This window comes from Anas acuta, chromosome 8 (assembly GCF_963932015.1).
Source record: "Anas acuta chromosome 8, bAnaAcu1.1, whole genome shotgun sequence".
In the NCBI taxonomy this organism is placed as follows: Eukaryota; Metazoa; Chordata; class Aves; order Anseriformes; family Anatidae; genus Anas; species Anas acuta.
This window is the reverse complement of record NC_088986.1, coordinates 3,228,797-3,245,396: the sequence shown is the minus strand read 5'-3', so window position 1 is coordinate 3,245,396 and position 16,600 is coordinate 3,228,797. Positions and strand designations below refer to the sequence as shown.

The 16,600-nt window shown below is 40.6% G+C and overlaps 1 protein-coding gene across 16 annotated transcripts in view; it reads left to right on the top strand.

Moving 5' to 3' along the window:
* NFIA (nuclear factor I A) overlaps positions 1-16,600 on the top strand; it is a 348,730-nt gene that overhangs the window by 307,131 nt on the left and 24,999 nt on the right. For 12 of the 16 annotated variants that reach the window (XM_068690697.1, XM_068690701.1, XM_068690700.1 and 9 more), the window contains 3 exons: positions 2,216-2,394; positions 4,935-5,100; positions 12,334-12,425. In XM_068690697.1, coding sequence (XP_068546798.1) covers positions 2,216-2,394; positions 4,935-5,100; positions 12,334-12,425 — 437 coding nt within the window. The remainder of the gene's footprint in view (positions 1-2,215; positions 2,395-4,934; positions 5,101-12,333; positions 12,426-16,600) is intronic. The other 4 variants (XM_068690694.1, XM_068690710.1, XM_068690696.1 and 1 more) reach the window with 2 other exon arrangements.

The window sequence follows — 16,600 nt, the reverse complement described above, 5'->3', positions numbered from 1 at the left end:
TCTTCCTTTGAGGATTTGGATTCTTTTTCCGAAGAGCTATTAAATACGGTATAATTTAAGGTGCGAACTCTTAACAAAACATGTTTGTCTTAAAGTGAGGAAGAAGTAATTCATTGTGTTTGAAAAAAAAAAAAAAAAAGAGAGAGAGAGAGATAAGCACAGATGTGCAGACAGGCTGAGCAGGCTGGGCACACAGGTGTTTGCCTTGGCCGTGGAGCAGCTCTGAACATCTCCCCAGCAAGGAGCACGGGATGTGCTTCTTCACGTTGCCTTCTCCCGAGTGCAGCACTGTGGGAGGATGTTTCCAGCCTGCACACCACAGACCTTAGGTGTTGCAGGACAGGTACAGCCCGTGCTATCAGGAGTTTCGCTGGGCACACATCTTCTGTGGTCAGCCAGCTGGAGGCTGTGTGCTCACTTTCGGTTCCTCATCTTTATGCTTTCTTTCGCGGCATTTTCCTGTTGCACGAGACACGGCTCACACCACTCCTTCCTGTGTTTCTCTTTCTGTTTTAAACAGTCTTCAGGGGAGCAGGCTGGGAGGGCTCACGGGGCTAACAGTGTTACGGGGGGGGCTTTCCACAGCAGGGATGAGAGCTTTGCATTCATCCCCTATCAGCATCCCAGGCATGAGAGCAGCTCTTTTTGGTGGTGGTGTCAAAGCAATCATTCCTGTGCAGTTGGGGATAAAGAAGTACAGAGAAGTGCTGCCCAGCCAACCCTTAATGAATGTTTATAGGATAATGCAGTAGGATTCCTTGCTGCTGTCTCTGAGGACATGTTTTATCCACATCTTCAGGCTCTGATTTTGCTAATGGTTTAATAATGCTTAGAACAAAATTATAGTAAAGTGTCATGTTATTAAACTGGTGATGAGCAAGACTAAGAAGCAGATTTCAGTTTTTATTTATCTGAGGCTTTTTCATAACATTCATTGCGAAATGAGTGTTTGCTTGTTTATATTTGATTTTGGTTAACTTTCCTGCATCTCTCCAATTTTTCCAGAAGTGCCAAAGGCTTTTGTTTTCCACTTGTATATTTAACGTACTTCAAAGCTGATAAAAGAGTTTCTGTAGGATATTACATGCCTTGCTTAACCTTTATCTAATCGGGTGTGTGTGGTGTACAAGTATAGTAAATGCACGTGGACACCCCTGAAAGACTACAAGGATAGCATGCAAGGGAGCAACAGGGATGCAATGATTGCTGTTTGGTGAGAAATAAGCGATGATTTACAGATGAGCTTGTGCTCACCCAGATCAACTGGCCATCCTAAAGAAAAGCAAATTCTCATTTTAGAGGGGAGAGGGAGAATACGTAGCTCTGCGAATGGCAGCAGTTGCTACCTCACGGTGACAACTAACAGTGGAAAGTACTGTGAGCTAACAAGGGTCCAGCCCAATCCATCTTGAATGGCAAAGGTGTCACGGAAGGTAGGAGAGCATAAGTCTGTCTTCAGCTGCACTTATAGTACTGCTGGAATCGACTGAGGTCAAATTTGTCATTGCCAATGAGCTTGTGTGCATTACACCTTTACACCTTCACTCCAGCACATTTCCAGCTATCTTTTTCACAGCCGGCTCGTTGGCCTATAAATTCACCAAATTAAACGCCATCCGTGAATGCAAGCAGGAGGCTTGTTGAAGATTTGAGCCGAACATTATTCAGGAGAAATGTAAATGTAATTTTCAAAACGATCTTGCCACTTTGTGCATGTTCATTAGATGAAAACAGATTACTTAAAATAAATGTTCCTAAACCGAGGTAGAAAAAAACCAACAACAAGAAGTGTTAGTGCATCTTTAAATTACCAGCCATTTATAGTACAATATAAAACGGATTCATATGTGCAAATCCAAGCTACACGAAATGTCAATTAAATCAACCCTAATTTCCCAAATACATTTTTTATTGCCTGATTGATCAGGGCTGCTCTTAAGGTGATGAATAGTTTTCGCTTCACAAAGGCCTGCTGATTCCTTTATACATGTCCACTGAAAACAGAGAAAATCCTTTTAAATGTCTAGCTCCATTTGCTTTCACGATCTAGATGAAGTGAGTGTAGGACACAATGTGGTCTAATATATTAATTGTGAAGATCAGATGTATAAACAATACTGTACATTTAAAAAAAGACTAAAACTACAGTAGATTTAAACTGTTTTCTTTTCCAAAGGCAAAACTCTATATAACTTCTTTGTTTTCTTTCCTATAGCAAGTCCACATGCAACACCATCGACTCTTCATTTTCCAACATCACCCATTATTCAACAGCCTGGGCCATACTTCTCACACCCAGCAATCCGCTATCATCCTCAGGAGACTCTGAAAGAGTTTGTCCAACTTGTCTGCCCCGACGCTGGTCAGCAGGCTGGACAGGTGGGGTTCCTAAATGTAAGGAAGCTGTTTTTATTTCTTCAGAAGTGTTTGTCCTATGTAAAATTAACCATGGGCTTATGGGATTATTTTAACAGCATGTTGCTCACAGGAACACACCTTGAATAGTGGTTGGAAGGAAAAAAAAAATGCTGCTTTTGCAAAAATATTTAAAAAACCAACAAAAACCTCCCCAAAAAAACCACTCAACCACATTGTGGTGAAATCAGCTTAAACTGTCAGAGAAGGCAGTGATACAGTGACCTTTTGGGTCCCTCCACAAATGACTTTGCTGCATGCATTGTAACCCTAGTAGAACGAGGGTTAACAAAATATGAAGGCAGAATAATTTTTATTAATTATTTTTGAAGTTCAGGGGAGAGCGGGGGGGAAGGAGCAGGAAAAGGGAGGGTGAGAAACAGATGTTTCAGATCAGCTAAGTTCATTAAAAAAAAAAATACTGCCTTATAGCACTTTAGATCAAGTTGACCAGTACTTGAACTCAAGATGTTAAAAGTACAGTTTATTATGGTTTGTTATTTCTGTAAGCAGTTATCTTTTCCCCTTATCTCTATGAAAAATTAAGCGGAGTTCCAAAGCTTCAAATAACCATTTTCATTTTTTTAATCAAATAAAGTGAATCATATTGCTATTATTGAAATAGCATTCCGGTCAAATACAGAATTTATAAATTTTATGTAAATCATATCTAAAATAATGCTCTGAATATTTCATGAAATGTAATGCCTGTAACTTTTTCCAGCCAATGAAGTAATAACTGGCAAAATTACTGTTTCTTTCCTGACATACATACGATTGAAAGTGTTAATGAGAATTAGTTTAATTATTAGCATCTAATTTATTACACTTATTTAATAAGCTATATTGTCCTCAGTGCTTTCCTTTCCCTAGCAGAAAAACTGGCTCTACTTATTCCAGCCAGTACTGGCTTTGAATAATGTCTGCAATATGTTAGCAGATACATTTATGTCTAGACAACAAATCAATATAGTGCTTTTCTTTTTCCTTGAGTATTCATTTGCTTAATTTATCCCAAACCATTCAGCATTATGAACTGTTAGCACACTCACAATGAACATACAGCAGGGGTCTTCTTGGCAGGAAAGGGACCTAATTGTGAGACAAGATAGTGTTTGAGAGATGTCACTAATATATTAGTTTATTAATGGTACTGGATGTTGGAAAAATAAATATCCCTGAAGGATTGCTTCTTACTGCAAACACTAGTAACTGCAGTCTTTGAAGTCGGTGGGAGTGCTGTTAAGTTAAATGCAGATGAATTTGAGTCTTATTTATGCCCTAAACCATTTTTGCTCTAGCACAAGTGTGATTTGCACCTACACGACTTTAAGGCTTTTTGTCAGTGCCAAAGCAGGTGAAATGAAAATAAGGTCCCAAGTGTTTGCCAGTATGAGTATTTTGTCCCCAGTAATTCAGGCTAATGGAAACCCTAACAGGAATTAAAATATTATTTTCTTTAGCAGTACTTAGAATATGGATCTCTATTTAAAGCTGAGCTTTTATCATCAATGGAAAAGCGAATGCTCGTTGCCAGAAGAACTGCAGTGAGATCAATTTGTAGAGTGCTGTCGAAAGTGATCTCATCATTTTTGTCACTAAAATGGAACACCTGATTCACAGGCTGTCCTATTTTCTCTTTATGATGGCATTTGGCATCTCTCTGTATGGTTTTCAAGTGTCCAGGCTGTATTAAAATGTAAACTTAACAAGTTGGAAGGGGGAAGGGGGCATTGTTTTTTAAGCCTGTTTCTTGAATTTGTGATACTTGAAAATGCTTTTACTCATGGACAGGTTTTTCTGGTGATTAACTGAAAGACAACACCTGTGTAGCTAGGCCTGTTCCACCTGTGACTGACCACATCCCGGACTAAATATATGGGGGTATTTTTCCTAATGTGCCAAATGAAGCAGCTCTAAGTTCAGCTGTTTCTCCACAGAATTGTAATGGCAACTAAGCTGAGCTACACCATTGCTAACTGAAAAGGGATGTGGGAGTGTAGTTACTTTAATATATACTCATTCATTTTTCCTGTAATAAGATATCAGCATGACTTTTAAGACCACCAGAAATGCTTATTTTTTCTTTTAATGAGCAGTATCTTTAAGAAATTTACACTCAAGTCCTAGGCACTGATATCCTAAGGGTATAGCAGAGTCACGAATCTGGGACATGCAAGGGATTGAAAATACTGCTTAAACTCTCACTGAGCATGAGTTAGTGGCTGCAGGAAATGTAAAGAATGGTAGAATTTAATCCAGAGCAACCCAGACCAGTTGCAGTAGGATAAATGTTTAAAAATGAGAATTTCTTTAGTTTCACAAGATTCACAGGGCTTGAAACAAAATTCCTTGAAACCAATGGAGAATTAGACACAGCACTTTCTTTGCCACCTCTTTTTTTTTTTAAAGTAATTGTAAATATAGTGCACATAGTTTGAAACTGGACTGTTATTACCGGAGGTTCCTAATAGCTGGTTTTTAGTATAATTTTTGTCTGTTTGCTTGTTTTTTGGCAGCCCAATGGTAGCAGCCAAGGCAAGGTGCACAATCCATTCCTTCCTACCCCAATGTTGCCACCACCACCTCCGCCACCAATGGCTAGGCCTGTGCCTCTGCCAGTGCCAGACACAAAACCTCCAACTACATCAACAGAAGGAGGGGCCACCTCTCCCACTTCTCCAAGTAAGTATAGATGCAGCGGGAACCAAGGGCTACCAGCAGTGCACAATGTGCTGCTTCATCGTGTATCTCCTGGTCAGAAATTAGGACTGGATTAGTTCTGAGGACATAGGAGAGCTCTGATCTGTATAGGATTGACAAAATTCTTAGCGTGTTTTATATTAATGAGAGTTAGCCAAAGGTTACAGCTTTATTTATAATTTTGATGGCATTTCACATACCTACGTATACGAGAAATCAAGGCCAGTAGCTAAGTTTTGACACAGACCTGGGACCTTTGGGATCTTCTGTGCTGTCATGAGGAGGCAGTTTGGTATCTCAAGACAGGCTTTTGAGGATAGATACTGCATGGACGTCAGACAGCCTCACAGAAAGCATCGCTGCTTATACATACTGGGCTAAACTAACAACCCTTTTGAGTTCTCTTCATTTATAGTTCTTTTGGGAATAAGTCTTCTTAGATTAACCCAGACGTCTTTCCCGTATTACTTGGTTCCCGAGCCCTGCGTTTTGGGCAAGAAGCTATGGTATTTCTTAGGCACAGGGAGAAAGCTTTCATCCTCTCTCCACCACCCACACGGCTCCCATATGTATTTTGTGTAGCCACAAGTCAAATATACAAATTCCTGGATACACACTTGGGGATACCACTTTGGACTCACTCTGCTGGGAAACAAATGCGATTCAGCTGGGTTTGATGCTTTAAAAAAGTCTGGATGTTCAGGGAGTTAATTGTGAAATGATTTAATGAAGCTATGCTCAAACTGACATTTAAAAACAAAAGGGAAGCTTTCAATGCTTTAATGGCAACTGTAGGGGACTTGTTCCACAGTGAAGGGAGTCCAAATAACATCCACAAACAAAAATCAATCTAATCGAAAGAGCAAATCCCTTTGTGTGCTTTTCAAGCTTATTATTTAAATGCTATATGCAACCGCTGCTTGATGGTCAAAGAGGTATTGGCTATTCAGAACATGTGAAGCCGAAAACTTCTAAATCTTTATATACTGTTCAGGAGATTTGCACAGGTTCCATCGGGCATTTTTAAAATCTGGTAGTTCTTAGGGTTTTGCATTTCCTTCTGCTATGTGAAAGTACACAACTGCAAACTAAGCAAGACGCTCCAGCTTGCTTAGGTATTAAACTGGGTTTTAGTATGAGACAGTCTGGTAAGATTGTGAATGTGATCTTCTAGAATTAGAACTTCTAGAACTGATCAGCAAATTTTTGTTGAACCAAGAAGTTGATTCATTCCCTCCCCTTCACTTCTCTTTCTGACCTAAGCCCAACACTTGTGCTATCAGGAAGTTTTGACGCTTTCTGACGGGAGATACCATCTTTTAAGTCCTATCAATAAGATTCAGCAGTGGAATCTAAAAGGTTAATGTTTAGTCATAGTTATCAGTGAATACAGTCAGCAATGCCTTACTATTTCCTGGTCTTCAGAACTGGGAAAAACGAAACTAGGTCAATGTATATGTGTCATCACAGTTGTGACTCAGTTTACTGGCAGTGTGTGGTATCTAAACGAAAAAAATTCCCAACATCATTTCAGCAGTAACCTTAATACTTGTATTTTGTGATACCGTGATCATGTAAACAAGCTAAATGCGTGTTTGGCCTGATTCTCAGCTGGCATCACACTTGGCATTTGTCCACTGAAGTTAGCAGAACACCACCGATCGGTATCGGCTCCGGCTGGTCACTGTGGCTGAGTGTTCAGCAGGCAGCTGCCACATTAATTGGGAATCGAGGTTTCTCAAGAGCAGCTACTTAATGGTATTTAAACAAAAGATTAGGAAAATAATTACTGTTTGTTAATTAGCTACGCTGATATCTAAACATATAGCTCTGTACATATTCAAGCATGCATCTTCCTTTTGGTAAGAAACAAGGGTTTTGAATAACAGTGAATTGAATTGTAAAGAAGCATATAATTTAATTTAGGGACAAATTTTACAGAAAAGTAGATTGTAGGGAATGCTTTCTAAGAAAGAAATCGCATATATACTAAAGCCAGAAGTGGCTGGCCACATAAAGAGGAAGACAAAGTGAGGTTCCTAGCCTTTCAGAGAAAGTTTACCAGGAGGGTCCACTGGACATCGTTTGGTATGCCAGTCAGTACCAGCCTCCCATTTGTGTCGGTGTTTATTTTTTTCTTAACTAAATATTAGCCTCCAAATAGCAAGTGCAGATTCACCAGAGTTTCATAAAAGCTGCACAAAAAGGTACCTTCCATGGCGACGAACTGCTTGAGTGCACCGTTTCGGGGAGTGTCGCTGGGTTATGGCTGACTGCCCCGCAGAGCTTTAGGATATTGGAAAGTCACTTATGCAACAAAGACAGGAGTGATGTTAGAGTTTGGCCAGACTCTCTCCTTAGCTGTGTGGGGGAGAATGAGCCCCCCTCTCACCCCCCCAAGGAAATGGAGTGAAAGGGGTTGGCATTTGCTCCATTCTCCTTCCCTTTTTTGGTTGAGCAGAAAGCCCTCTGCAGAAACAAAATGCAGTTACGGCCCTACCAAAAATTGGAATATGGCCCTCCTGAGGGGTGCAGGAGCCAGGAGCAGCTGTTCAATACAGCGTGGCCTCCTGGGAACGAGAGCTAAAAATCACAACAAGGTGGTTAATGATTCTCAGAGCAATAGTGAAACTCTCCAGCTGTGACATTAACCAAAACATGAACATTAGTGCTGTCCAAGGAAGGAAGAGCCCCTGGAGATGCACCCCGGGGATTTGCCACTACTGGGTGGCCAGGCATGCTCTGGGAGTTGAAAATTTCAGCTGCAGATCCTATCCCTTTGGAAAGCCAGCATTTTGCTCAGTGAGATGACACAATGGAGATGGGATCCATGAAGTTTAGGAGGGTTCATTTTTCCTCCATAAAAAGACCTTTCAATAGAACACATCCTTGATATCAGACACAGCCCCAAAATTGCTATCTTATTTCAGATCTTGTCTCAGTTTTGTTCTGTTGGTAACCCATAACAAACACAAAACAATATTTTTGTCAAACTAGACAGTTTTCTGGGCTTAATATCTCATTGCCCAAAGAAAACACCACCTCCACTACATGCCGGTTGGACTTTATCACTATCATAACTGAATCTGAGTGTTAGAATCTGTGGCCTTCATTCAGATGCAGAGTCTAAGATATTGTCATCCTGTACACCATCATTTCTAAAAAGCATTTTCTGACTAAATGTTATTTTCTCAGGTTTACAACTCTGCATGGGGGAAAACTTAGCTATTTTCCCTTGTTGGGCAAGATTGTTATCGGTTAATGTCCTCTTGCACAAAGGATTTTTCGTGTTAAACAGCATTTGTGTCAGGATGAGAAGGATGATCTGGTGGCTGCAATGCTGGATTCATAATCAGATTGGATTTCTCTTGCCTTCTCTGCTATGCATTGACTAAGCACCCTCTGGGCAAGCCATTTCAGCTTTCTGTTCGCTCCTTTCCCTTTCCATAAAATAGAGGGTGATGACTATATCATTTAATTTGTTAGAATTTGCGGTTCTCTCTAAGATACTCAGCTGCAGAGTGCATTGTGGTAGGAACTGCTGTATTGCACCGTGTTCCTCCAGTTAATTCTCTTGCTAAACTGACTTTGAGTCCTCTGAAAAAAAAAAGTACAGCTTTTCCTATCAAGCACATGTACCTGTTGATCTGGTCTGTAAAAGAGAGAACTAGTGGTACACTAGATTATTGCTCATCCAGATTATCAACCAAAAGTTTTTTCTTTTCAATCCAGAACTGATAACTAAAATACTCCTATACTTAATAGATATTATTTCAGGAAAGTATATTTTAAATTAACATTCTGCTACTGCTGACAATTTTAAAATACATGACATTCCAAAACTGTTTGTTTGTCTTGTCTTTCATACAATTTCTTGCCATTTTGGCTAAATATCAAAGCTGTCTGTGTGAGCAAATGTTCTTTCCCTGCCAGCTCCTGTTTTGCTTGTTCCTGAAGTGAAGCATCATAGCAAATTTGTGGCATCACATTCATTTCCTTGGCTATGGGCTATGATGTTGCAAACAACCCTTAGTGAATTCCAGTAGCAGAAAGACTAGGCTGGGCAGGAAGATGTTCCTATGCAAGCCCAGCGGGCCAGCTGTCAGCTAGTGCAAAGTACTCTACTTCTATGCAATTCCCATAGAGCCAAGCTGATAAAGATCAGGAGATCTGCCTCAGAGACCCAGCTTCTGTTCCCTTCCATGCTTTGGCTTTTCCTGTTCATAAAAAGGAGTGTGTAGATCCCATGGCAGGTCTAGCATACCTATGTATACTAAAACTTAATGCAAGTAAACTGTAAATTAACATCGTGAGGGGTTTGCACCACCCTAATCTCAGAACAGAGTGCAGAGATCATAAGTGGTAGGACTTCCAGGAATCCCACCCTGATGTCAGACAAGGGTGTATATATGAGGACACTAAGAACTGGCAAGAAACCATGTTGATGATCCTCTGAGCAGTACTTGGTGTTGCTCTCTTTTCGGAACAAAGTTTCCTATGCTGTAACAGGAGTCACTGCTAATATGTATCCCGTGTCAATTTACTATTCTGAGCCAAAATGGCCAGTAACCCTCAAACATCTCATGGCATTTTACAGCAAAGTGGGATTAGCATCTTGGGAGAGTCTGGTGTAAAGCCTGCTCTGCACACACGCTCCCTGTAGTTTTGGTGCTCTTCACTTCTTGGCTCTAGCAATGCAGTTATATGCCCTTAAGGAAATACCAAGCTGACATCCGAATATTTTCAGAAAGTAAGTTAAACATAGTTCGGAGCATTACGGAAGAAAGGTATACACAGTAATTCACCCAGAAAGGTTTGAGGGGACTTTCGTGCAGATTACACAGTTTTTGAAATGCTTCAGAATCTGTTTGAACACAGAAGACATTTAAGACAGTGTTCTGATGGTTTCCCTTTGATTTTCTACCAAATATAACAGCATAAGTATCTGCCAACAGGGAACTGTAAACAAGATCTTGAGTTCCTTCCCCTCTGAGTGGAACTTACCTTCTCCAAGGGATTAAATGGCCTCTCCACTCATTTTGTTCCCTAAAAGTAGACCAAAAGAACCAAAACTGTCTGATTTCTGAGCTTTGAGTTAATTTTCCCAACTGTAGAAGGAATTTTTATTCTTGTACAACATAGGGCTCAGTAGTTAAATTAAAAAAAAAAAAACTCACTATAAAACAGTGCAGAAAAAATCTTTATACATGATACCAGTAACAGAGATGTATCATTTGCAAATCTGTGGCTTCTTTGAATTATTAAGCAAATGAAGATGGTAAAAAGGCAAGGAGAACATCTCACCAAATCTACTCAGTTCACTTCTTCCTTGATTTGAAGATAGGAATAACAGCCAACGTAGCTGTTTGTACTCTACTCTGCACGCTGCACTGCAGTTTGTAAAATCATCTTGGAAAGCTCAATTCATGCCCTTAAAAATTCCTTTAAATCTCTGTGATGGACAGGTGTTCCTTGCATGATTTTTGCAAGTACTAGCAAAGTGTTTTTGAAAGAAAAGCTCACCTCACCAGAAACAACTGGGAAGATTTCATTCTTAGAAGTTAGGAGTGCCTTATCTCCCCTCAGATCAGAAAGAAATGAAGATATACAGTTCCTGGGGTGACTTCAGGGGAATGCTGTGTGAGAAAGAGAAGCTGTCTCACTTAATTGTAAGAAAAAGGCATCGGGAATGTTTGTCAGATTCAGATAGAGAGCAAAGGGAAGGATGCACTTCTGCATTCCTGTAGACTTGGGAACTCCTCACCAAAGGGTTTTGTGGGATGCAAAAAGTTTGCACGGGCAGGAAAAAAAAAAAAAAGTTTGCACCAGTGAGAAATCCCTTGCAGGCTGTTAAGTACAGGGCTATTCCTCAGCTGAGAATACTCAGAGAGTAAGAAAGACTATGGAAAAATAAATTATGTGATTATGCATCTGCCTATGGTCCCTGCAAGAGAGAGGACGCTGGATGAGATGGACCATTGGTTTGATTCCATGTATTTAAGCCAAAGACTCCTCCAATCTAATGCCTCCTCACCAAACATTTTGCCTTAAGAAAGGCAACAGGCTTCATCTACTCAGACAACTCAGTGTCTTCTCTGACTCTTAACTCACTTTATTTTTCTGTAACGTTGAGGCCTGAACATTATATTTAGCCTGACTGGAATTTGGCAAGTAACTTTCCTTTTAACATTGTTTTTTGTCTCTTCATTGGATAGCTAGATTGTCTGGGGATTTTATTCAGCAGAATGCATTCCCATAAATATATTTAAAATAGACAGAATCACTGTTTGTATTAAGGCATCTATTCAGGTTATTTGAATTTAGATCTGAATGTGCAAAAACTGCACAAAGGTGAAGATTGCAGGGGGGATTCTCAAATGAGAGGAAGACTGAAAATGCATTGAAAGCTTTTGAATTTGGAAGTACGTGGCATTGTGTACGGTTGCAGTGGAGAATATAATGCAACAACAAAATCATTAAAGTACTTCAAGTTTGGAAGTAATCTGGGTTCTTGGCTTGCATTGCATTTAATAGCTTTACATTTATGGGAGCCATTCCAGTTTTTAAAGGCAGCTCCAGCCTTCAGACTGATTGCACTTACCACCCCAGTGAAACTGCAACCCATTAATTTTTTACCGAAAGGATCTTCCTAGTTTGTCAAACACATCAAGTGAACATTTTAGAGAGTGCAGACCACAGCAGTATGAAAAACAAAACTTTGTATTGAGAGGGACTGCTGGATTAGCACGAACTAGGGGTCCGATTCTGTTAATAAACTCCTCAGTACATTTGCTGCTGTACAGATCCCATTAGAGCCAGCAATACCACACGTCCAGGGGTAATAATAGCCAGGGATATGTGCAATACCAGGAGCTATACAGGTCTCTTGTACTGTCTGTCCCAGCACCCAGAGGCCTGCAGCAGGTCTCTGAGATGGGGAACGTCACAGAGCAGCTGAGCACCTTTCTCCCAACGCATGGCATTGCCTTGTTGTGCCAGCAGCCAGCTCCCAGCAGCCCAGCTCCCTACACGTCTACACCCCACCACTAGGACCAAGCCTCTCCAGTGTCTAAAACCAAACTCTCGCTCTCTAAAACGTTTTGCACATTTCTATGTTAAACATCTGCTTAGGTGGCTCTGAGACAGTGTGTTTTGGTGTTGTTCGTGTGCAATCTAGTGCCGCTTCCTCAACGCATGTGTCCCTTCCCTTCACAGCCTACTCGACACCCAGCACCTCCCCCGCAAACCGATTCGTCAGTGTTGGACCACGGGATCCAAGCTTTGTAAATATCCCTCAACAGACTCAGGTGGGCCGCTTTCGACTTCTCTGTATGCCTGCAGCCTCTTCTTCTTCAGTGTACTCTAACGTGTCCCTCCGGAGCCAGCTGCATTGCCGCTGTCACTTCACCCACATGGTCTCAGTAACTACAGTGAAATGTCACTTGCAGTTTGTTTGTCTGTTGTGTTTTTTTGGGCTTATGTAGTAATAACGCTGCTTTCGTAACTGGAAAGATCTCTCTTGCTTTCTAAGATATTGCTTCTAGTGCACATTTTGTTCCCCTGGGACTGAGTTTTCAGACTTTGACTCCAAGCCGTACCCTAGGCAGTTGCATTTAATTGCAAACGCAAAAGGAGCTGAGAGAGACCCATCAGGTAACAGTGCACCTTAGTCCCCCGCCGAATCCAACGGGAGGTTTTGCCAAGGACTTCCACATAAAAAAAATAGACTCGAATTCCTGGTTGGCTGCTTGCATGGTGGGTTTTGAGCGAGCAGGCGATTTTGTAATTGCAAGCACATCTGTTTCCCTACACAAAGAGAAAAAAGTCCAGTTGAGGCAGGCCTATAAAGCTGGGTTAACTGAATTCATAGACCTGCTATGGTCGAATCAGAAGCTCAAGTAAACATTTGTGTTTCTTTAGGAGAAGGACAAGGTTTAAATGTGCTTTTTCCAAGCTGTATCAAATTCCCAGGGTCGATTAAGAAAATAGTTGTTGGCAGTTTTGTTAGCAGCTAATTTGAGCCAGATGTTGAAAAAATTAAGTCTATGCTTAATATCACGTTATCATGGGGGAGAAGGTATAAAGAAGTGAGTAGCAGTAGTGTTTTAGGACAACTTTAGTTTGTAGTTTTAAGTGATTGCTTAACTACATTACAATTCTTTCAAAGGCTAACATCGAGAAATATTTGTAATTTTGTTCTTAGCTGGCTGGGATGACTAAAAAGTAATAATTTAAGTAACTAACAAACTGCAGAGTACTACTTCTAGCTTTTATAAGTTCTTTCAAATCAGTTATTTGCATCTGCACAATTAGTGTGCAGATTCCTGGCTGGCGCTTGCCACAGTCCAGTGTATCCATGAACACGGACTCTTCCTCGTGACAGCTCCAGCACCTATGCTGACAGTGAAACACCCACGTCACTCATTACCAAAGATTTTCAGTTTACAGGGCAGCAGCCAGATGCCTGTGTACACAATGTGTTTTCTTGCTATCTGTTCTTTGTGTACAATTTGTTAGGGGCTTTAGTTTATAGCTCTGTCGACAGCACAGGTTAAACTGCATCGGATCTCAAACCTTCTCTGCATTAAATAGGGTCACAGAGAGTACACCAGCAGCGTAGAGCAGGGTTTTAACTCATCAGGTTCTGATTTTTTTTTTTACACATTAACTCAACCTGCACCCCCACTTTTCAGGCCTCTTCCTTTATTTGGTTCATTTACGTGACAAGTTTTAATGTGCCTTCACATTTAAATCATATTTCTCCAGTCATCGTGGAAACAACTGAAATGCACACAAATACACTGAAAGCAGGAAACGGGAACGTTAAGGTATACTGTTAAAGTCCTTAAGCATTTGGTCTTTTTCTTCATAGCTCAGGAAACTTGAAACCCTTTGGAGAATGCTACATTACCTTTTCCAAAAGACTTGAAAAACAACTAGTTGGTAAATTGATTATGTAGTAAGACACAACAGTATTAAGTCTCCAAAATATTCTAAACTTATTTGCATCCTGCAGCCTAGGTTTCCCAGATAAGTTTGTTGACTGTAAACTTTTATCCTCCTTATTTATGACTTAAATCATTTTAAAGTGCTCTAGCCTTACTTTAAGTGCTTCTATGTAATGCAGTGTAGTGAATAACAATGCTGTACAGTGAAAAACAATACTGGAGCATGGCTTTCAATTAAAGTCAAACATGCTGCAGTGGGTAAGGAGACTGACTTCCAGTCTCTGACTCCAGCTGCATCTCCGTGCTTCTATACATCATTACACCACCACAACCCACTTGATACTAAATATATAATTTATCAGTAAAGCTCACTACTTATTCATGAAACAACTCTGAAGTTGACCATGTTTTAAATCATAGGAGTGAGGTAAAAATACGAACTGCAATGATTTGGGATTTGCTTAGCATTCCTCTAAACAAAGACGTGCTTTTGTAATTTTTTTGCAGGACATTAGTGTATAAATTAGGAGGATCACTTAGGATATTTTCAAAATGAAAATATAAAAACAAATAAGACTGTGTTATTAAAAGCAGCTGGGATGGCTGCTTTCCATCAGGATTTTTATAGCACATTCAGACTCGGGCTAAGATATGGGTCCTGAGGACCACGAACAGTCAGGACACACGGCTTCCTTAGACAAGAGGAAGCAGTGAACACTGAAAGCTTCTGAAAATCAAGCTGGTAGCTAAAATATAAGGGTTAAGCAACTCCTTACTGCTGCAATCAAAAAAAAAAAAAAAAAAAAAAGACTGTATCTGAATGTCTTTTTTTTTATGATCAGCGATTTAGTTGGTCTGATTTTCTCTTTCAGTTGGTGGGTCATTTGACTACAGGCACCAGTTATACATTGTGGTTATTAGACTTAAAGTGCTGCAAAGGCGCGTCTGTGCGCGGGGATGTGGCAGTGGCGTTGTGCAGAAGTCCCATTTCCCATACATGGGCATTCGCGGGCTTTCACAGAACATTGGAATAAAATCGCAGACAAATGTACAACAGCATGGCAGGGTTTGAGCAAGGATCGTTCTGTCCTGTGCTGTTTTTAAACAACCCAAACCAGTACATGCCTTTCTTAATGGGCATTATAAAAATTAGCAGTAGACATTTCCATTAGAAGCATGTCCTAATTTATGTCAGATTGCTTCAAACATAATCCCTTAAAGGAATTTTTTACCATTTATATAATATTTTACTTAGAGAAAGGCTGTATCAACAAATGTTGTAGCCAGACTACATCTTCGTGACACAGGAGACCAGGAAATAAACTGATTTAAGTCAGTAGTTCTGATTCAGTAATGAAAGCCCCAAAAGGGCTGTCGGGTTTGCCAGTTCTTAGCCACTTCAAAACTTTTCAGTTGGTTTGCTTTTTCAGATGCTGCCTTTGCTCACCCGCTCCGTCACTCTGCCGCTCCGGCGGCTCACCACATAATTGTCCTATCTGGGGGGTTGTTTGAATCTAAATTTCTGTTTGAGCTATTAGAAGAAACACTTGACTTGGCATCCTCCGTGTATGTTGACATAAAGGCACAGGTGTTGTAACCTTTGCTTGATAAATCATTTACTTTTGCTACTTGACTTGCAAGCAATATGGGGACATCAGCTTTTTAACTGCCTTTTCCATATGCAAATCAGAAATACAGTATGCCCGGGGTACACAGGCTTTAGTTTCAAAAGCAAGCTGGTCTAGATGCCTCATGACTAAGTAATAGATCTGCCTCTCGTATTGCCAGGGACTTGTAATAAGGAGAGCGGTAGAGGAATGGGAAAGTACCATCACATTAATTAGGGACTAACCTATCAGTATCAACAACACTAATAGAGAATAAAGGGGTCTGAGTTTGTTGTTTTTCTTTTTTTCCCTAACCAAGCGATAAAAGCAATTGTGTAACACAGGATACGTGCTCACAGCTTGCACAGCAAGTAACACTAAACTAGAAACCTGCTCTTGGTTTGTGCTGTCACTCGCTGCTCTAAACGGCACTGGTCAATCTCTAATGCCCTCACTTTGCTCCGTACTATGAAATTCCTCTAGGGATTATAAGTACTCTGTGTGCTGCAGCTCCACTTCCACTAAACATCGTTTACTAGACTGAGTCCTGTTTGCCACCTACTTACTCTACATCTTCCTGGAAATTGTACTTGGGATGCTAAAAACAGCTCCCGAGCAACACATGCCTATTGCATCCAATCCCTCCTACCTGACGGGAGCTGTGTGCCCTGCAGGGTGAGGTTACTGGGATGCACGGAACAAACACTGCCTCCCACTGCAGCCACCTAGGCAGAGGATCAACTGCTTTACCACCTGTAAGAAACTGGATGCTTTTCTGCTCTGCTTAAGAAAGAAAATGCATCGTATACCCTCTTGACCAGCTGCTTCAGGAAAAATCTCTCTCTAATGTAAACATGCTTTATATCAGATTCATCCCAGTTGGTTTCTAAAACTTAGTTAAGCATAAAAAAAAATAAAAAATATTCC